At 36.3% G+C, this 13,084-nt stretch overlaps 1 protein-coding gene across 2 annotated transcripts; it reads left to right on the forward strand.

The window, feature by feature from the left end:
• The first annotated feature begins 237 nt into the window (after positions 1-237).
• On the forward strand, positions 238-13,027 carry LOC107680996 (cleavage stimulation factor subunit 2-like). Of its 2 annotated transcripts, XM_016477106.1 has the most exons (15): positions 238-409; positions 806-884; positions 970-1,139; positions 1,263-1,399; positions 2,602-2,721; positions 2,939-3,061; positions 4,870-4,972; positions 5,061-5,123; positions 7,367-7,426; positions 8,283-8,427; positions 10,773-10,930; positions 11,246-11,370; positions 12,172-12,210; positions 12,555-12,693; positions 12,848-13,027. In XM_016477106.1, the coding sequence occupies exons 1-14, from the start codon at positions 331-333 to the stop codon at positions 12,675-12,677; spliced, it is 1,524 nt and encodes a 507-aa protein (XP_016332592.1). In that variant the 5' UTR covers positions 238-330; the 3' UTR covers positions 12,678-12,693; positions 12,848-13,027. The 2 variants fall into 2 exon arrangements, with proteins under 2 accessions (XP_016332592.1, XP_016332593.1); XM_016477107.1 differs by lacking the exon at positions 7,367-7,426 and having other exon boundaries at positions 12,848-13,026.
• Positions 13,028-13,084: the final 57 nt, after the last annotated feature.

A 13,084-nucleotide genomic window follows, 5' to 3' on the forward strand; every position in this document is an offset into this window, starting at 1 on the left:
TTTATTAATTATATTATTATTATATTATTATATTGCATTTTTATTTTTATTCACTATGCATTTTTAATTCTCCTTTTTTTTGGTTTCTTTTCTCTTGTACATTGTTTATGATGCTATATAATCTTGTTGTGCACTGAATAATGATCAAATATTTCTGACAGCGAGATACTTTAGCAGTTTAAATGCGGGATAAAGGGCGTCTTCGGACTCTTATTTTGACATATCAACGCACCGGTCGTGTAGCGCCATCTTTATTTTTACTACACGGTCTCTGGCTTCTCATCGCTCTGTGCTGGTCATTTATCGTGTTAGCTGTTTATCATTGAATATATGGCGAATTCAGCAGTTGCTGCGGCAGCTGCAGCTGCCAGAGACCCGGCCGTGGACCGCTCGTTACGCTCAGTTTTCGGTATGTATGAAGAGATTAGGTTAGTTTGTTTCTTACATCTACTATTCATAAGTTTCATTAGCTGCTAAGCTAAACCTTACTCACCTACAGTTAGTGACAACTAAAACTCTGGAATAAGATTATGTAACACCTTATTTTACAGTATATATTTGCTAGACTTATAAATTGTTATTAGAAATCGTATTATTTGCAAATTTTACATACATGCTCACGTTTACACAATCAATAGGTGAAAAACTACTGCAGATATGGATGGACTGATGCAGTGGTGTAAGTGGTAAAAAGTAGCATATCATCAATAAAACAACGTGTTGAGCTTCAAAACAGATGCTGCTACAGTAAACCAGTTTGCAACATGGTTCCTTATTTGCCTTATTGTTTGTATTTTGGTAACAGTGGGAAACATCCCATATGAGGCCACAGAGGAGCAGCTGAAAGACATCTTCTCAGAGGTTGGACTTGTCGTCAGTTTTAGGTATGCACAATAATGCTTGAAACAGCATGCTTTGGTCACTTTAGAGGAAACCTAGTGCTTAACAAAAAAAAAAAAATTCTTGCAGGTTGGTGTATGACAGAGAAACAGGTAAGCCAAAGGGATATGGCTTTTGTGAGTACCAGGATCAGGAGACGGCACTCAGTGCCATGCGCAACCTGAATGGCAGAGAGTTTAGTGGCAGGGCCCTCCGCGTCGATAACGCTGCTAGTGAGAAAAATAAAGAGGAGCTCAAAAGTAAGTTTGCGTTTTAAAGTGTAATATTCTATTAAATATTATAAGGCAGTTTGAATGTTTGATTTTTAAATCTTTCGTTCTAGAAATGGCCATTTTGTTTGACCTTTATGCTTTTTTCCACAGGTTTGGGGACTGGAGCTCCAATTATTGAGTCCACTTATGGAGACAGCTGCACATCAGAAGAAGCCCCAGAGTCCATTAGCAGGGCAGTAGCCAGTCTGCCTCCCGAGCAGATGTTTGAGCTAATGAAACAGATGAAGGCGAGTATAAGAAAGTGGCCTGTTAAATTTAAGACTGAAGTTTCAGATCAAGAGGGTCTAAAATACATGTAGAAAGCAAGTTACTTAAAGGGGTCATATGATGTTGCTAAAAAGAACATTATTTTGCACAACATGGCAGTGGCAGGAACAATAAAGTTACGACTTCTTTCTTTGCATGAACATTTGGGCGGTGTTATGCAAATCTTCCCACACAGTGACGTAGACATGTGGGGGCGCAGCTTGTAACACTCCAAAGAGAAAGGAAAACTTGAAATCGCATCATATGACCCCTTTAAAAGATTAGTTCACAAAAAAAAACAAAAAAAAAAAACATAATTTACGTACCCTCACCTTGTTTCAGATTCGTAAGGCTTTTGTTCATTTTTGAAATGCATATATTTTTGAATGAAATTGGGAAAATGTCCTATTCCTCTATTGACAGTCCATTCATTCAAAACTTTAAAGTTGCAAAAAAGTTTGTAGAAGACAAACCTTTTGTATCTGTGTAGATTAAGGGTTATATGTGCATAAAACCTTAAATTACATATTTTCATTAAAAAAAGCGATGTTTTTAATTCAGAAGACTTGGATCTAACTGCTTAGATTCAAATGGATTAATTTGATGTTTTTATTAACTTTTGAAAGTTGTGGACTTTCAATGGAACCACAGAAATCTCTCTGATTTTGGTAAAAATATCTTTATTTAGAAGATAAACAAAAGTAATACAGATGTGAAATGACATGAGGGAGAGTAAATGATGACAGAATTTCTATTTTTGGGCAGTTCATTCCTTTAATTGCTAGTAATCTTATTGTTTCCAATAATTAGATTTGAAAAAATTCAAAAGTCAGTTCGGTACATACTTTGATATTTAAATAATTTTTTGGTATGTTTAGACAGAGAAAAATAAAACAAGACCTTTTTTTCTTCCTTTTTTTTTTTTTAAACAGTGGTTTACTGAACAAACTTTGGCTCTGTCTTAAAATTAAAAAAAAAGTCTGTCATTACTGCTGCCAACCAGCTGCTGCAACACTCGTATAGCAGTTCATAGTGCTGTTGCAAATGGGGGAAGATTTTTGAAGTGCTTCCACTTACGGATGCAAAATATTTTTGCAAAAAGTATCATTAATTGTTTATTTGAAGCCTTACAAATCTTAAAAATGTGGTGGTTAGATTTATCGTCCTGTTCTTGTTTGTTCAGCTATGTGTGCAGAACAGTCCCCAGGAGGCTAGGAACATGCTCCTGCAGAACCCTCAGCTCGCTTATGCCCTGCTGCAGGCTCAGGTGGTCATGAGGATTGTGGACCCTGAAATTGCTCTGGTAAGATCATGAAATGCATCTGAAGCAACGCACTATAGAGAAATGGAAAGTGTCTTAGTACATGAATGGAAAAGACTGAGAACATCCTATTAACCTCCTTAAATAAACATTCTTGCAAATAACAGGGATTGTGACAGTAGTTTTTTATCTGTTTTTGGATGTGTGGCATTTTAAGCCATATAAAGATCAAGAGAAAAATCATCTGTTATTCTCATAGAAAATGCTCCACCGTCCGGCTGTGGTTCAGCCCATAAACCCAAGTCCTCAGCCTGGAGCAGTACCAGTACCTAACCAGCCCCTCCCTCAGCCCAATGTGCCTGTCTCTCAGCCTCAGCCAATGGTCAGTATTACAGCTTGTATCCTTTCCTGAACACTTGTATCATGAGATGCATTAAATAGTAGTACTTGTTTGTTTTAATACACAACTGTTTTTGAAAGAAGTCTAGTATTCTCACCAAGCCTGCATTTATTTGATAAAAAATACAGTAAAACAGTAATGTTGTGAAATATTATTACAATTTAGAAACTTTTTCGGTTTTAATATTTAAGATGTAATTTATTCATGTGAATTTTCAGCATCATTATTCCATTCTTCAGTGTCACACGATCCATCATTCATTCTAATATGCTGATTTGCTGCTCAAGAAACATTTCTTATTATTATCAATGTTGAAAACAGTTGTGCTGCTTAGGCCTGTCGCGATAATTAACCGTCTAATCGCGATTATTTGATCTAACCGGTTATTGTGCTTTTTATACGAGACAAGGGGGAGTCATACACCAAAAGAAACAGAACAGCACCAGTTTGCTTCTCATGCACTGTATAGCCTATACAGGGCTCCAGACTCATTCTTCCCACTGGTCGCTCTTTTGCAACTAACTTTCTCAGCTGGTCACACGAGCACATGATTTGGTTGCAATATTTATTTTTTTATTTATTTTTTTGCTCTACAACATGGGATTATTCTATGCATGCTGCTGATGAACTTTTATCATAGTTTATAGTTACATGGAAACAAAAGTGGTTAACATTTAACCCGTCCTTTATCATCAGTAGTATTATTTGTGATTTGAATTTTGTGAATGGGAGTTTCTTTCTCTTTTGCTGTGTTAAGCCGTGGGCTTCGATGCTTTCACTTTCGAATTTACGATCTTGTTGTCACTGTTTTGCTTACATACATCTACACACCTTTCATTTTTTAAAGATTAAAACAAAAGATGCATTCATTGCTATTCTTAATTAAAATCACAACAACAATAAATCAGTAAGATACAATGACAAACTAGCTTACAAAACGTTTATTAACAAAAACGAATAAGATGAGGGCGCACCTTCGCGCTCGTGGCGAGTATACTCTCTAAGCGCTGTTTCGTTATGCTTTGTTTCGTTTGATGTTTCTCATATGCTACAGAAATTGCAGCGCTTATGAGTTGACCAACGCGGTGGTCGCGCCAGTGCGACTGCACACAAAATTTAGTAGCACAGGCAGAAAAGCAGTCTGGAGCCCAGCTATATCATCTGAAGCCATTCCATATCTTGATGTGAGGGACAGAATTTAGGTTTATAGAAACTCATCTTCCTTCTGCTGCAGCTGTCAGTCATTCTCCGCTCAGTATTCAAACAGCACGTCACGTTATGACAGTCAGCAAGGTAAAACTCTCCGCGATAATCGGCATAATCATCAAAGCCCTAAATCAGACAATTAATCGCAATAACCGTGACTAATTTTTAGACAGTTAATCGTCAGCCAAATTTCATAATCGTGACAGCCCTAGTGCTGCTTAATATTTTTGGGGAAACCATTTTTTATTTTCATGATTCTTTGATTAAAAAGAGCATTTATTTCACACGTGAAATGGAAATCCTTTTTACATTATAAACATCTTTACTTTAAAGGTACCCTTGAGCAAGGCACCGAACCCCCAGCTGCCCCCTGGGCGCCGCATTTTTCTTTAAAAAAATATTATTGACCTCAAGTGTTTGATTGGTAGGGTGTTTTGGTCTTTTTGTGCTTTAATAACATTTGCAATCTTTCACAGATTGTGTCTTGTGTCTGGGGTTCATGAGTTGGGTTCATGGACAGTCGAGCTGTTCCTCCTCATTCATGGTGCTAACGAATAATCTTCTGTTGATCTTCTGACTCACAGCCAGGTATGCATGTGAACGGAGCCCCTCAGACGATGCAGCCTCCACAGATGGGAGGTGGAGTACCCGGACCAATGCCAGGACAGGGACCCATGGGACCAGCTGGTAAGCTTGTTTGTCCTAGGATTACTTTGGTGCTTATGTATGTGTGTGCATAGTTATAGCGGTTTACCTTTGGTCTCTCCTTTTACAGGTGGGATGCAACCTCAGATAGGGATCCCTCCAGGAGGCCCTGTGCCCATGGATAGAGGACCAGGTGTTCATTTTAGGCATTCAGAATTATTTTTGTATGATTATACACTTGATATTGCTGTGACTGTTGTTTGTATTTTATCATATACATTTGTTACCATTACAAGCATTTGTTTTTTCAACAAATTAAGTATTTGCTCAGTGTTTAGAAGTAGTATTGTTGTTTTATACAATTTAGGACATTCACAGTCATTGTGAGAAAATTATGATATCACTACATGATTTATGTCCGCAAGTGAGCAGTATTGGGCAACAAGTCTGCTGCACTAACAGGCTTTTATGTAGTGATTTCATTTTCATTCACATCTCTTCAAGGTGCTTTTTTTTGCATTTTCTCAAACATTTGGTTTAGTCAGTGTTGTTGTGCCAAGATACTCAACCATAAACATTTAGATGGCATATAATTATATATAAACTATACAATTTTGTACTCATTTTTGTGTGTGTGCACTACTGATAAAAAGTTTGTTGGTCAGTAACATTTTTAAAAATATATTTAAACTTTATATTAAGCACCTTTAGCAAGGATGCATTAAATGAATCAAAAGTGACAGTAAAAGAATCTTGAAAAAAATAATTATATATATATAATTTATGCATTTAGCAGACGCTTTTATCCAAAGCGACTTGCAGTGCATTCAGGCTATACATTTTTTACCAGTATGTATTAGTGCTGTCAAAATATTAATCGCATTCAAAATAAAAGTTTTTGTTTACATAATATATGTGTGTGTACTGTGTATATATAAATACACACACATGCATGTATATATTTCAGAAAAATATGCTATGTTTATATATTCGATTAATCGCTTGACAGCACTAAAATATATATATATATAGGCCTATATATATATATATATATCACTTTTCCACAAAACTGTTAATTTCGTTGACGAATGATTTTCGTCGTCAACATTTGTTTCACCGACGACAATGAGACGATAACAAACTAAAACTTCCTTTGAATGACAAAAACTATGACGTAAATCTATTGACATTTTCGTCAACGAATAAAAACGACATTCGGTCCGGATTTCTGAGCGCAGACACTGAAGCATACGCACACAGAAAGCGTGTCTCACAGCGCTCGAGTACTCTTTCGCGTCGCATGAACGGAGAATTACACACAAAATGATGTCGAATTGTCAATTTTGATGAGTATTCACGTAAACACAGTTGATTACGTCGTTTAAGTGAACGTAAACAGTAGGGAGAACCTGTATCAGTACATTGCATCCATTGCAGCTGTGCATTCGGTTTTAAAGGGATAGCAGCCTAATTTAGTTGCTATTGTCCGAGTCATTGATGTTAATCAAACAACAAAAGAAAGACAGAAAATCATGCACTGCCCTTGACTGAAAAACTTTAGTAGCCCTAAAGATTCATCTAAATTTATTTATAGAAATAAATATGTCTGCTTGAAAGAATGTGGTTTTATTTAATTTTAATATAAAGGCATGTTGTGTGTCACCGCAGTTAAATCGGTGTCTATCATGATAAAACCTTAATATCAAACCTATATAATGAGTTTGGAAATTTTAGAGAAATGCTTAATAAATGCACTGTAACTAAACCCATTAGATTTTAGCCGACTAAATTTACTGTAGATTTAGTCGACTAAAACTAGACTAAAACTAAAAACAATTCAGATGACTAAAATATGACTAAAACTAAATGGCATTTTAGTCAAAAGACTATGACTAAAACTAAATCAAAATTTGCTGTCAAAATTAACACTGCCACAAAACTATTAAGTAGCACTGTTTTCTATCTGTGGTAATAATAAGAACTATTAGTTGAGCACCAAGTCAGCATATTTTAATTATATTTGAAGAATCATGTGACGCTGTAGTCTGGAATAATGGCTGCTGAAAGTTCACAGGAAAAAAATGACATTGTCATTTTTTTTATTGTAAAAGTTCACAATATTACTGTTTTTACTGTAATTTTCATCAAATAGATTTGAGCTTTGGTGAGCATAAAATACTTTTTCAAAAACGTTACAAAATCTTGCCGATCCCAAACTTTTATATATAGTTTTATATATTGGTATATTGCATTATATAGGACACTTTGATTCCTAGATGTTTGCATCTGCATTAACCAAATTAAAAACCTATATCGACCACTACTCTAACCCATGTCCATTAACATCAGTACAAGCATCCCTGGGTAATATCAGTAAGTGCTACCATGCGCTGTCTCAGTTCTCTCTCCTGTTCTTTTCACTTAATGCTGACCCAGGAAACCTTCTGGACTCTCCTTTGGGAGCAGCTGGGCAGGCTGCTATCGAGCGGCCTCAAGGTATCATGGGTAAAACGCTGGTCTGCTCAGAACAGTCCTGTCAATAGTCTCACCTTCTCATTGTTTTACCCCTACATGCACCTTTTGTAGTGTACTTCTTATCTCTTCCTACCCTTAAGCATCACTCTTGAGCCATTTGACAGCAGTACATGGAACTTCCATTTGCGTCAAAGAGAGAGTGTGCAAAATACCACATAGATGTTTAGAGAGAAAAGTGAAACTGTTCAAACAATTGACCCGAAAAACATTTTAAAAGGCACAGTTGACAGCACTAATCACTGATTATCACATGGTCATGAATAGTGTTGGAACATAGGTGTGTTCTGCTGTATTGTCGCTGAAACAAAAGTGCTTGAGGAGTAAAGACAACACATTGTAAACAGTTTTAACCTTTTATTGTAACATTTCCAAAACCTGAACAATGAAGTCTTGTTTCCTAATGGAATGTGCCAATGCAGCAGAATAGAGCTGAGTATTGATGAGTTTCACTTTGTAAAGATGTTGCAATCCTCTTTGTTATCAATGTCACTGTGACAGGTGAAACAATATCCTTTTGTTCGTGAAGTGGAACCTTTTTGTTTCCTTCAGTCTAATTTCCTTGACGCTTCAGGAATTGTCTTGGTGTATCATAACGTTGTCATACCTGCGAAACATGTGCTTGACAATACAACCTTATTATTCATGTTCTTTGATTGAATAAAAGGACATGTCCAAGTTTTGAAATGTTTGTGTAATGCACTTTGACACTAGTTTCTTTCATCATTTTGATTCTATAGCCAATTCTTTTTTTGAGTCTTGACAAAGTGTGCACATTTTTCAAAATCAGTTTTCATGTAAATGTTCTTTCTTTTTGCAGTGCCGATGGTAGACCCACGTGCCCCAATGCGAGGGGCCCCTCAAGGCCCTCCAGGGATCCCACCCAGAGGCTTGCTTGGCGATGGTCCGAATGACCCGCGAGGTGGATCATTGGTCAATGTTACTGGAGAAATGGTGGAGCCAGGGTAATGTATACTAACTTTGTTGCAGTGACATTTAGATGATCACAACTGATCATCGAAAAATATTTATAATGGTCTCATTAGTATCGTCAGAAAGCTTACATTGACTGATAATTTCCTTTATGCAATTGTGATTAACCCTATAAAGAAGTCAAAATGTCTCTTAGAAACTTTAGACAAAATGGGCCTCATTTATCAATCTAACGTAGAAACGTGCGCAGATCCGTGCGCACAAATTAACTTACGACAGAGTTCACGTGTGATTCATGAAACATTCGTATGCCGCCAAATCTCATCGTACGAATGATCGCATGTTGATAAATGTGGTGGCAGAAAACAATAGTCATTTGAATATCCCGCCCCTAAGGCTCTAGTGGCATTCATTAAAAAGCATATAAATGTCAAGCAAAACTGAAACGGCACTGGGCTCACGAACCTGTCTCATTCCACAAGAATCAGAATGTTTCCATTTTTGCCATATTTGTAACATTTGTTTGCATAACTATTATTCATTATGTAGCCTAAACAACAACGCTTTATACTTCACTCATGTTCTAATATCCGTATAAAATCCTTCACATGCACAAAAATGTTTGTTTTGGCGCTGCACGCTTATTTTACTGCAGACCTTTTAAAATAAACAGTGCAACTTTTATGTTTGGTTGACTGCATTTTAGTTTGATGATGAATGGCTGAAATATCAGGCAACGCTAGAAATAATGTTGTTTGTGTGTGCGTGAGGCGCCTATACGCGATCAGATGGATTAAATCAAATAAAGAAAAGAAATAAAATGCATTAAGAGTGTCACAAAAACGAGCGTAGCCTATACTTGTTGCACAGTTTTTTTTTTCCTTTTGTTAATCTGTTAATTATATTATAGCCTATTATATATTTTGTGTGGTCCTATTTACTTTATTCCTTTTATAGACTTAATTTCAGTTTTTCTGCAAAAAATCATGATGCGACGATTGAATCCTCATGGTCTGTTGTTTATGCTGCTATTTGCGCATATAGTAACGTGACATGTGGCCAAGTATGGTGACCAATACTCGGAATTAGTGCTCTGCATTTATCCCATCCAAAGTGCACACACAGCAGTGAACACACGCACACCGTGAACACACACCCGGAGCAGTGGGCAGCCATTTTTTTTGCTGCGGCGCCCGGGGAGCAGTTGGGAGTTCGGTGCCTTGCTCAAGGTTACCTCAGTCGTGGTATTAAAGGTGGGAGAGAGCGCTGTACATTCACTCCCCCCACCCACAATCCCTGCCGGTACGAGACTCGAACCCGCAACCTTTGGGTTACGAGTCCGACTCTCTAACCATTAGGCCACGCCTTCCCCTGTCAAGCTAAAGCCCTGTATAAAAAAAAGAAACAAAGGGAAAAAAAAACCCATTCTAATCTTACTGGTTAACGTTCGACTAATGAGCTTCGTTTGACGGTCAGGAAAATAAAAATGAACAAATGCTGTCATTCTACAAATCTCCACCGTATTTATATGCTGCGCAAGTTCAGGTAACTCAAAAACTTGCGTACACGAGCTGAGACCAGACGTAAGATTTGATCGTAGCCACCGCTCACGTCCATATTGATAAATTGATTAAAAAAAGTTTTGCGTTGAAACGACCGTATGCCCAATTTTCTGTCGTATGTTCGTTTCGTAAATGAGGCCCAATGTCTACATTTTTTACTGTTGAAAAGATTTTTTTTTTTTAAGTGGTTGGTAATTTCTTTAAAAAGTAGTCTCGTCACCAAGGCTGCATCAAAGATACAGTGAAACTGTAATATTGGGAAATAGTACAATATAAAATAAATGTTCTATTATAGTTAATTGTATATAATTCTTTTATAAAAAATAATTAATTTTTTATATATTTTAAAATGTAATTTATTCCTGTGAAGGCAACGCTGTATTTTCAGCAGCCATTACTCCAGCCTTCATTGTCACATAATCCTTCATAAATCATTCTAATATGATGATTTAGTGCTCAAGAAACATTTATTATTATTCTCAATGTTGAAAATGGTTGTTCTGCTTAAATATTTTTGAGGAAATTGTGATGCATATTATTTTTAGGCTTATTTGATGAACAAATTGTACAGTATTTATTTGAAATAGAAATTTTTTGTAACATTATAAATGTTTTACTGTCAATTTTAATGAATTTATTTAATCCTTGCTGAATGAAAGTGTTAATTTGTTACCAAAAGGGGAAAAAAAATTCTTACTGAGCCCAAACTTTTGAACGGTATTGTACATCACCATTGATATTGATCACCATTGATTTGTTTCTTTTTTTAGTTCATAACAAAAGCTTTTGTTGTTGTTGTTGTTGTTCACTTACAGGCATGGTTACATCGGAGGCCCTCCACAACATCAGGGGCCACCCATGCATATGGCGCCCCCAGACATGCGTGGCCCTCATGACATGAGAGGAGGACCCATGATGGGAGAACCTAGAGGTCCTATGATGGAGCAGCGTGGTCCACCCATGGAGGCAAGAGGTCGTTAAAGATGTGGTTTCACTTTATTTGTTGATTTGGCTTGGATATCTGTATGGACCCTTTTCACAGACTGTGATGATGCGTTTCAGTGTCAATTTAATCAAATCCTGCAACACTTTTTTTTTTTTTTTCTATTTTCATTTTTCAAAAAGTAGCCTCCAATTCACCGCAATAGAAGTTTACGCAACTACAATGACATCTGAGAAACCCGGAAATGTGAAAAGGGTCCAATACTGGTTTTACTCCTTTCTGAAGTAACACTCTGTTTGAAGGATTATTTTACGGATAAGATTTAAAACATTTTTCTTCCTCAAGGTCGTGATCCAAGAGCTGTTGATGCTCGGGGTCCGATATCTGGCCAGAGGGTGCCTGTGGCTGGTGGAATGCAGGGTCCTCCCCCCCACGGCATGGGACAAAGTGCACCTCCAGCAGCGAGACCAGTAAGATTTCCAAACTCCTGTCATTTTGCCTTTTTGGCTTTTCAAACCAAAAATCCCGTTTCTGAAATATAAATATAAAGGCAACTATCTATTTTCAAGTCAACAGAACCTATGTTTGAAAAATACTAAATTTGAAAGCAAGTTTGGTGATTTTAAATTATTAGCTTTTTTATTTATTTTGTCTTTAGTGCACTATTATAATATTAGAGAACATTTTCTATTCAATTCAGATTTATTTGTATGGGACTTTTGACATTGTTCTGAAGCAGCTTTACAGAAAATGTTTTACAAATAATAAAGATAAAGATTTTGGCGATTTAAAAAAAAAAAGAAAAGAAAAACAAAACTTTTAGCTGCCACTAATAAGCTGATTTGCTGCTCAAGAAGCATTTATTACAATCATTATTAGGGAAAAAATTTGTGCTGCTTAAAATTTCAACTTTTTTTAGAATTCTTTGATTAATTTTTATTAATTTATTTTAATTATTTTGATCATTTCTTTTGTAACGGTGTCAATGTCTTTGTTACTTTTGATCAATTTATTTTGTCTGCTGAACAAAAGTATACTTTTGACAGTTTCGTCTGAAAAGAACGAGTAATAAATACAACTTTTTCCCAAACTATATGCATATTTGTTCATATTTCAGTAAAAACAAATGTCATTCTTTTTTTTCTCTCTCAATTTTCCACGGACCCCCTCTTGCAGCCACGTTTAAACAGCCCTATGTCAGAGAACACTATGTAGCTTGCAGTATCTAATTGAAATGTCTGCATCTTTTAATCCCATTTGTCTTTTAACAGGGTCCTACATCCGATGCGTCATCACAAGACCACGAGAAAGTGAGTGTCTTTTTTCCCTACACACTTTTGGATGACAGGGTCGTCCTTATGTTTTCACTGAAACTAAAACTTCCAATGACAGCTATTTATCATTACATTACATTTCTAAAAGTTTGCTAAAAAGTTATTGTAACTATATATATATATATTGTTAAAGGACATTTTAGATCTGCATCGCTGCATTCTGTTTCAGTGACCAGATTTTCCAGAATTACTAGTTAACTTGTTGACATGTTGATTTAAATGTTGACAGAGTTATCGAGCTTCAATTTGAATCTTTCATGATGCAACATTGCTTCTGTCTCATAGATAATAATCTATATGCTGTGTTTCCACATTCCCAGGCTGCCTTGATTATGCAGGTTCTGCAGCTGACCCCAGAACAGATCGCGATGCTGCCACCAGAACAGAGACAGAGTATCCTGATACTGAAGGAGCAGATTCAGAAGACAGCAGGCGCACCCTGAAGACTTAACATGTGACGTGAGTTATTTTCTTTCCTTTGCATCCATCCTAAAACAGTCTTTTATGATAATTACAGGCTCTGTGACAAAGCGGAACATGGGATTTCTCAAGTAACCGGGATTAATTTGGGTTAGTGCAAGTCTGAAAATCTGACTCTACAACTTTATTGCAGGAACATACGCATCCGATCAGACAACTATCTCCTGGCTGCTTTTGTATTGGTCTGCAGAACATCCACATCTTTAACTTTGTTGTTGTTGTTTTTGTTTTATAGTGGTATTTTCTTATTTCAAGTGAGATCAGTTGTATACGAATAGTAGAAGTTCACAATTTACTGCTCATGAAAAAAATAAACAACTGGAAATTTTTTCAATGCAGAAATTAATTCCTGCCTTCATGATTTATTTAT

Source organism: Sinocyclocheilus anshuiensis, unplaced genomic scaffold (genome assembly GCF_001515605.1).
Source record: "Sinocyclocheilus anshuiensis isolate Anshui unplaced genomic scaffold, SAMN03320099.WGS_v1.1 scaffold20, whole genome shotgun sequence".
In the NCBI taxonomy this organism is placed as follows: Eukaryota; Metazoa; Chordata; class Actinopteri; order Cypriniformes; family Cyprinidae; genus Sinocyclocheilus; species Sinocyclocheilus anshuiensis.

Excerpts from the sequence above, each read along its gene's own strand:
- LOC107680996 (XM_016477106.1), top strand. The coding sequence starts at position 331 with ATGGCGAATTCAGCAGTTGCTGCGGCAGCTGCAGCTGCCAGAGACCCG. Across the intron at positions 3,062-4,869 it reads TCTCTCAGCCTCAGCCAATG|CCAGGTATGCATGTGAACGG; the intron begins GTCAGTATTACA and ends TCTGACTCACAG. Across the intron at positions 7,427-8,282 it reads TGCTATCGAGCGGCCTCAAG|TGCCGATGGTAGACCCACGT; the intron begins GTATCATGGGTA and ends TTCTTTTTGCAG.